Source organism: Lampetra planeri, chromosome 42 (assembly GCF_965212315.1).
Source record: "Lampetra planeri chromosome 42, kcLamPlan1.2.h2, whole genome shotgun sequence".
NCBI classification, from domain to species: Eukaryota; Metazoa; Chordata; class Hyperoartia; order Petromyzontiformes; family Petromyzontidae; genus Lampetra; species Lampetra planeri.
Window position 1 is genome coordinate 4095421 of NC_136148.1, and position 8734 is coordinate 4104154.

Below are 8734 nucleotides of genomic sequence, written 5' to 3' on the forward strand. Positions count from 1 at the left end.
GAGCAATAAAAATCGGTTCATACGCAGGTGGATGGTGACATCGCAGGATTCCGAAAGGTGGTGGCGGTTTTGGGAAGCCTTCATCCAGCAGTGGACTGACCATGGTTGATGATAATGCTGGTGAACGATACATCAACATTCTCCAATTGACCACATGAACCTACAGAATAGGCGTGTACACGTGGTAAAAGATGGGGTTTTTTAATGAGCAACATATTCATGGACTCATAAATCAACTGAAGAATAATTGACCGCACACCCAGAGGGTGTTCCCTTAAAATACCATCATTCGTTAGCTCATGAAATAAAGATGCAACAGATAACCGGGTCGACGCATCGAATTCTTAAATCAACAACCAAATGCATAAAAAAAATTGTCAATTGGCAGTCCACTACTTGATGAAGCTTAACCACATTAGTAACCACATCAGTAATGGGGGTTGTTTGACCATACTTCCCCATTCCGGTCAGTACGGGTTTGGTTAAAGGGTTCATTCATCACTCCCCACCAACGTTAGCCGTGGCTTTGGAATTGAACTCAGGTTGGTGAGTTCATCGGGCAGTGTGGTAACCGCTCCACCACCGCTCCCACTCCCTCCACCCTTTTAACTAAAAGCTTATAGATATTATTCTGGAAGGCCAAGACTGTTGGATGAAAACAATATTTTATTTTTTATGCGGCGATATAGAACAAGTGTTCATTCATTCATTTTGTCATCGAGAATTCTTCACGTTGCATCGTATATTCGAATTATTTTCTGTTTTACAATATAATGCAGTTCCTGACAATTTAACTGGGAGGGGGGGGCAAACTAGGAATGTAAAGATTCACTCCCGCTTCCCCCCCACCGCGACTCTGACGTGGTACGAATCCAGTGGCCACCCTGGTTATTACTACGTCTGTAATAATCATAATAACTACACGCCGTCTGTTGTACAGTGGGCGTTAAAGATCCTCTGACATCACTAGCAAGAGTAGCTGACCATTGTGTGCCGTCGAGGTCCAAATTTGCCAAACTCGAAAAACGTTACACAGCAAACTACTGAACTGGGATTGGACACAAGAGGAGCAATCACCCTTCTGCCACCTGAAGACGGAAGCTTGTGTTGCCTCCGAAACGTCGTGATTTTTATTTTATTTTACTTTCATTCATTTTATTTTTTTACCTACGTGACTTTACCGAAAAAACCTAAGAATATAAATAGCAGAGTACTGCCCAATTGCAGGCCACGTGCAATCACCAAGTGCTGCACATGGGACAGCTGCCACTGGGGGTGCACTTTCAAATGCTTCAGGAAAAGACGTGATGTCTCTCTGAGTTCTCACCTCGTTAAATAAAGTAAACCTGAAACAATGGTTGCTCTCACCTTGTGGTGCACGATAGCGCCTCTAGTGGTTACCGGCATCACCAGAACAAACGAAAACCCAAACGGAAATTCGATTCACAGCTGGATGAAGGCTTCTCAATGGCATCTGGTTGACGGGGTTATCGTAAGAACCGATGTTAATCAATGAATAAATTCATCGTGTAATTCCTGGAGATCTTTCATACAAAATCTCTCGATGATTAGATTTTTTTCCTTCTTTTCCTTAATGCTGAAAATTCGACGCATAACTCCGTTACCCGACAAACGGTGAGAGAAGCGAAAGTGCCGTGTGCTGCTGTGATGGCTGCAAAGAGGTCGGCGGCAGTTTAAGGTCAGGGGCTGAAGGTCAGAGGTCAGATGGTGAGAGGATTGGGTGGAGGTTGTTGTGGGGGCGGGGGGGGGGGGCGTTGGTCAGAAGAGGGATGGAGGGATCTCTCCTCCAAAGAGCATCTTCCACGAGCTCGGGGTTTTCCACCTTGGAGTGGACTCTCCTTCCTGCATGAACGCACACACACACACACGTGTGTGCACGTGTCAAAGCTTTGACGATAGACGTACACTGCCCTTTTGACATTTAACAACCATAGTCCATCCGCTGCTGGATGAAGGCCTCCCCAAACTGCCATGGTCCTCCCACGATGTGACAATCCCAACTAGCTCCAGCACATATGCTGATTTAATTGCTCCATCTCCATGAAGAGACACCCCCTCTCATACGCGTTCCCACCTTCGGTTGGCACTCCGTTATCAACCTAGACCGTCGGGCATCACCCCTTCTAGCCGTGACGTGCCCTGCCCAAACCCACCTATTCTTTAAGTCAACACGTCTCCCAACTTGCTTGCAGGAGGATCCTGCCAAATTTTTGTAGAAATCTGGCGATTTTGCTCAGTGTAATCCTATTGGGGCACTGCGGTGGCGAAATGTTAACTACCTCGCCTGGCACCCTATAAACAAATCCCCAACCTTATGTAGACAATTGTATGAAACTACGCTCCTTTGCGGGAAATTCACCGTTGGAGTTTAAGAGAACTCCCCCCACCACAGGGGCTTTGCCTCTTACCGCGACATCAGCAAGGCGCAGCCACTGCTGCAGGCGGTCGGCAAGCGCGAGCGCATCCGGAATGTTGTCTCCCTCGGAGCAGAACGCCAGCAGGACGGCCACGGGCAGCCCCCGCGCGCTCCTGACGCACACAAACACACACACAAAACCACGCAGCGTGTACGGTCAGTGGCTTGGTCCCGTGTTCCAACTTATTCATCAATCGAAATCAGCTAAAACCTCCCGTGAACTAAAAAAAAACAATAATCGTGTAACTTCTGTGTGGCCCACCCCCTTCTCTCCACCGCCCCCCTGTGAAAACAGCTCACTTCTGCTCGCTTATTCCTTCTCTCTTCTCTCTCTTCCCTCCCCTCCTCTCTCACCATCACCATCTCCTCTCTTCCATCTTGGCCCGGTCATTCCTCCTCCTCCTCCTCCCCATCCTGCCCGGCGCTTCTCCCTCTGTCTTCCTGCTGCTCATCTCTGCTATGCCCTCCTTTGTCCGTCTTGGGGAATTCAAACCCCAGAATCCCTTTACCACCATTTTTCCATCCATTACATCTTTGACTCTACTCTCCGTCCTTTGCTGATGTGCCTTAATCTAAAATGCATTGTTCTTATTATTGCCATTACACTTGTTTAGCCACCCAGCTAAGCCTCTGGGTCTTAAAACGATTTTCTTCAGGAAGGTCCTGCCATGTTTTTTGCAGTAGGTGGCAATGTTGGTGCTGTGTCGGTAGTTGTTCAGCATTGGAATGTTTGGCCATTACCAGTAACACTGTACGGTTTGTTTAGCTATGGGAGGAAATTTGAGAACCCGGAGGAAACCCACGCAGCAAGAGTTTCCCCTATGCGCCCTCCCGCTGTCCAACTACTCACTGATTTCCTCTAGAATGCTCAAAAACACGGGACCATGATTAATGATGCACTCCACTAGCAGGTAAATGTTGTCATTGCCAGGGCCGATTTTGTACTTATGAGTGATACTCTTGGCGTAAGTGCGCCCCCTACTGTGTACAGCATTGAAAGGCCACGTGAGGGATTCGGAAAACCCTGTGAATCCTCTCTTTCATAGGCCATTTCTCAGTGATTTCCAAGTTGATTCTTCGTCCAACGAAATGGCGCCGAGAACAACACGATGACAAAAAGACCACCAAGGAAGAAAGAAAACGCTATTTCTCTGAGAAACAATGCTTCAAACCTGTAGCAGACAACCGGAACACAGAGCCTATAGGCTTCTACGTACAAGAGCAAATTTGTTTCTAGTTTGTTCCCTGGGTTACGTTATCCTTCAAGCTGTGGGATTAGCCAGGTTCGAACCCCTGCTTGACATCTCGACTCGCCCTGAGCTCTCGTGCGTCCCGCCCCACCGCACCGCGTCGTCCCCCCCCCCCCCCGCCGCCCCTCCCATACTTCACCCGTCCACGAAGAGTCCCTTTGAGAGCCCCCCCCCGGGGATGGCGAGCTCGGGGGGCCCTCCCAGCCCGGGGATGACCTCAGATGGCTCCAGCTGTGTCCAGCCCAGGGCCTCCACCACAGGCCTCTCCGTGGCCTCCAGCGACGGGGAGAGTAGAAACCGGTAGGGGGGGCTGGAGAGGACGGGGTGAGGGGGTGGGAGAATGGGTGGGCAAGTGAGTGGGTGGGTGATTGGATGAGGTGGGTGGGTGAGAAAGTGCGTATTTTGTGGAGTGGATGAGTAGTTGAATTGTGATGACAGAGTCCTTGTAGGGTAATGGGTCAGTGGGTGGGTAGGTGGTTGAGTAAATATATGAACAAGAGCCTGAGGGAATGAGTGAGAGGATGGGTGGATGTAGGAGTTGGTTAATGGGTGATTGAGTGGGTTATTGCGCAAACAAGTGAATGAGTGAGCAGTTAACAAGTGAATTGGTGATTGAGTGGGTAAGTAGGTGAGCGAGCAGGCCGAGCAAGCATGCAAGCACAAGTGAACAGTCAGTGACTGGCCAAGCAAGTGATTGAGCTCGCGAGTGGATGCATACGTGGGTAAGTGAATGAGCAGGAAAGCAAGTCAAGCGAGCGAGTGAGCAGGGTAAATTAATTAATGAGTGAGTGACTAAGAAAGTCAGTGGTGCATGCGCAACTGGGTAAGTGAGCGAGCGAGCAAGCAAGCAACAGCGTAAGCATGCAAGCGAAAGAGCAGGGCAGCGACCGCATGAGTGACTGAGCGAGAAACTGAGCGAGCGAGCTCATCGCTCACCCGACAAGCTGCTTGTCGGTGCGCATGTGAGCGAAGCTGCTGGAGAGGATGACGACTCGAGAAAACCCGCCAGCCTCCGCCCAGTCCAGCATCTCGCGGCGGGCGCGCTTCCTACGGCCCTGCGCTCACAACGCACAGGATTCTATAATCATGCACCAGTATCCGGTTCGCATACACACCTATATAATAGACTCTCACTCACACGGTTCTTATGCACGTATGTTGAGCGCAAGCATCGATTTCAATCGATGAAGAAATGCGTCGTGACGTGCCTTCTATTCGCACTGTTAAAAGTCAAAAAAAGCGATTTCTTGCTCGGATGACCGTTGAGTTAATCGTCATCTCCCATTTACAGCCCTCAGCCCAATGATGGAAATTCTACATTTCTATGGCAGGTGAGCTTCTCCATAGGCTAATCACCGTTGACTTCCCCCCCACAAAGCGGTGTTCATTTTATTGATCCCGAAGAGATGATGGGCTGAGTCAACCTCCAACCAGGATGTTGATGCAGCACTAATTGCTATAAGCAGCGGGTGAGGTGTAATGGTAAGTGATGATGTTCGTGACAAGACCTCATTTGTCTCACCTTGATGATGGGAGATCGGATTTGGACGAGCGCCACCCGCTTGTCAGGTGCCACGTACACTACTCACGCGACAGAGAGGGACACACACACGGAGGCTTTGAGCATCAGGAGGCTTGTGTTGGATATGAGATGGATCTTCACAGAAACACGTGTACATATTCCATAATTCCCCCCCCCCCACCCTCTGAAAATTAGCGAAGAACACCGTTACTTTGCCTTCATCCGGCAACCGGGCGCCAACGCACCTCTGCGAGCGCTCACCCTCGGTGCTGACGTGCAGTCGGTCGGCGTCGGCGCCTCCCTCGCTGTACGGGTTGTTGCCGACGAGCGGCACGTAGCATGAGGAGCGTAGGAAGCCGGCGCGACGGGCGCGCAGCGTCACCACCAGCACGTCCTGCGTCAGCTGCGGCACGTTGCCTACCGAGACGGTTGGCTGGCGATACAGGAGGTGGGAAGAGGGAGGCGAATGGGGACAACCGAGACGAGAAACAAACCAAGGGGGTCGGGGTTAAGGTGCAACAATACATTCGTTATTTATAACAATGTAAGTATGTTGAACTTCTTCCGCACCGTACGTAGCCAACCATGCTAATCGGAAGTGCGGGGGAAGGACAAGCTAAACACAAAATGCAGTTCTAAAGTCATGAGTTTTCAAATTAGATTTAAAAGTGCACAGCTCCCAGTCACTTCCTATGGTTGGAAGGAAGAGCGTTCCAGATGGCCACAAAAACGCATCTGAAGGCGTGCGATGCGGTGACGGTCTTCGTTCAATGGTTAGCCAAAAGCCGCTGCTGTAAGGATGACCGGAATTCGCGTGACGGTTTATGTTCCTTGACGAGATCAGCAAGGCACTGTGGTTCATTTGTGGAAAGCACTTTGTGTGTCTTGAGCCAGATTATAATAATGTGTTCGTTCAGCAACTGAAAGCCAAACTGTAACAATAACAATTTGTTTTCATACAACGCCCTTCATGCCCAAACGACTCAGAATGCTTTACACACGATAAGCAACTTGCATCACATCCCTTTAGCACGGTTGGCTACGTACGGTGCGAAGGAAGTTCAACATGCATACATCTCCTCTCAAGCATTAAAAAGGGCACCCCCCTTGGCAGCTGTCCATGTGCTGCACAAAGCGATTCAATAACTGGCCTGCAGGCAGACATTAATAGGGCTATTATTGCAATGCGGAATACGAAACAGGATCATATGTATTTACACTGAAGAAATCCGATGAGCTATGAAGCTCTTTTTCACAGCTGTCCAGTAAACATTAACTGTTAAGCATACGGTGCACATTATTTACGGTTATTACACCCGCGGTATTAATCAGGGAGGCCTGTCAGATTCGAACCGCGAAGGCCTAGAAATAGTGGCGAATTTTCAGGAGGGTTGTCAGTCTTATCAGTAAAAGGCCATGTTGTTATGTGTAATCCAAATTAAGTCATTTTAAAATATATATTATTTTAGTTTCGGGATGTTTTAGCCAAATTGCAGCTACATTGTAGTGTTTTTCTGCGATTTAAGGAAAATCATGCAGAACTCCACACATGCCTTAACAAATCGCAATTATTAATTAGATGCATCGATAAATGCGTTGAGTTGTATTGAAATGTTTTGCTCATTACTGCCTGCAATGCACAACGCGTGTTCCGTTTTAATCAAACTGGGTAAAGAAAAGTCACGTAGGTATTTCTATTATTTCTATTATGAATTTTTACCTAGGTGACTTTTAATAATATAAATAATAATAGAATTAAAAGAATAAAAGAATATTTTTTATTTTATTTCTATTATTATTTCTATTATTTTTATTATTTATTTTTACCTACGTGACTTTACCGAAAAAACCTAAGAGTATGAATCCTTGCAGTCACGAAAGCTTAAAATCTAGAATGGGTAAAGGAAAGACATCTAAACAAGAATCGCCGTGCGTATGGAAAGACGGCACCGTCGGTAGGCCGCGATGAGACTACGGTGCTCGGATAGCGGCTCTGCCGGGGAGGGCGCGCCCAGGCTGGGCAGGGACACCGAGGCACGGGTCCCTTTTATCGCCGTAACAAAACTAAAACTAAAAACTCTTTTTAATTTTTACCTACGTGACTTTACCGAAAAAACCTAAGAGTATGAATCCTTACAGTCACGAAAGCTTCAAATCTAGAATGGGTCAAGGAAAGACATTTAAACAATAATCGCCGTGCGTATGGAAAGACGGCACCGTCGGTAGGCCGCGTTGAGACTACGTTGCTCGGATAGCGGCTCTGCCGGGGAGGGTGCGCCCAGGCTGGGCAGGGACACCGAGGCACGGGTCCCTCTTATCGCCGTAAAAAAACTAAAACAAATTTTTTTTTTAACGGGTAAAGACCCACCAAGTTGGCCAAGAATGATAGCTCAACGGAGTGGCTTATCACGTGAAAATGTATAGCAGCCAAATACTCCAAAACTTATGTCTATTTAGAGCCGTTGTTTTATGAAGGGGCATTGCCCAGAATGTTGATTATTTTGTATTTTTTTTAAGTGTTGGTGTTTTTTTTCTACAACAATGGGCTAGTTTGTTTTGGGTGTTTATATTGAATGATTACCTTTACGAGATTACGGTGCCTCCATTTCACAGACAACATATATATTGTTTTATTTCCGCATAGAACATTACACATTTTAGCGCATCTTTTAAAGGGTTTTTGTTTTAAATAGTACACACTTACAGCACAATTACGATTGATAAAGAAACGAGCTGGCATTAGGAGGCTCCCATGTGCTAAGAAATTGCGTCGAGACGTTTTTATTTACGTTATGGATCCCAAGTGAAATGCATTATTGTATTACTACAATATACAAATGTCACACATTAAAACTGAAAACCATGTAATTATCTCAGAATTTCGCGAGTCCAGACAAAATTAAAACTATGAACAAATATCAGAGCTTCACTTGCCTTGACAAATTGGTTCAAGCAAGCCTTGCAAAATGTTATTTATTTGACGTTTTAACATCTTAACACCAGAATTGAACCAATTCTGCTGACATCACGCACCCCGAGAAATCCCCGTGCGCCTAATCCGACGTGTAAAACAAACTCTTAAGTTTTATATTTTAATTTGTAGATGTATGTTGGAGGGGCATTGCCTGCTTACTGCCGGATACAATCATTGTTTTAATCAAAAGCAAAAACTCACGAGTATCAGCGTGAAGCCTTTAAAGTTGCCGCCAAAATCCGCCTCCTTGTCAGGTACGAACATTTTAAAAACCCTTAACGTAGAAACAATCTAAGAAAGATATGTTGTTAATAAATCAATGTTTGTTGTTTTGTGAGGGGAAACATCGACCACGCCACTTGCGTTGTGGAGTCGCTCATCAGTGATGTCAGTTGCGGAGTGGTGGGGAGGTCCACAGTATTGCTCGGTCGCCCATCGTAAAACGTCACTTTGTGAGGGGTTAAAAAAAAGTGCCTTTTTTTGTTCGTCTATATTTTTTAATGCGACACATTTATATTCACTCAGCTGCACGAGCGAGTAGCGAATGTGCA

The 8734-nt window shown here is 46.9% G+C and overlaps 1 protein-coding gene across 1 annotated transcript; it reads right to left on the reverse strand.

Moving 5' to 3' along the window:
* Positions 1–185: 185 nt before the first annotated feature.
* On the reverse strand, positions 186–8608 carry PSMG2 (proteasome assembly chaperone 2). Its single transcript, XM_078613796.1, has 7 exons — positions 8385–8608; positions 5471–5642; positions 5210–5268; positions 4624–4742; positions 3827–3997; positions 2430–2550; positions 186–1863 (listed from the first exon to the last, which is right to left on the reverse strand). Exons 1-7 carry the CDS (start codon positions 8445–8447, stop codon positions 1780–1782), a joined length of 789 nt encoding a protein of 262 aa, XP_078469922.1. The 5' UTR covers positions 8448–8608; the 3' UTR covers positions 186–1779.
* Between the last annotated feature and the right edge of the window lie 126 nt (positions 8609–8734).

Excerpts from the sequence above, each read along its gene's own strand:
- PSMG2 (XM_078613796.1), bottom strand. The coding sequence starts at position 8,447 with ATGTTCGTACCTGACAAGGAGGCGGATTTTGGCGGCAACTTTAAAGGC. Across the intron at positions 5,643-8,384 it reads AAGGCTTCACGCTGATACTC|CCAACCGTCTCGGTAGGCAA; the intron begins GTGAGTTTTTGC and ends CTGTATCGCCAG. Across the intron at positions 2,551-3,826 it reads AAGGGACTCTTCGTGGACGG|GAGCGCGCGGGGGCTGCCCG; the intron begins GTGAAGTATGGG and ends TGTGTGCGTCAG.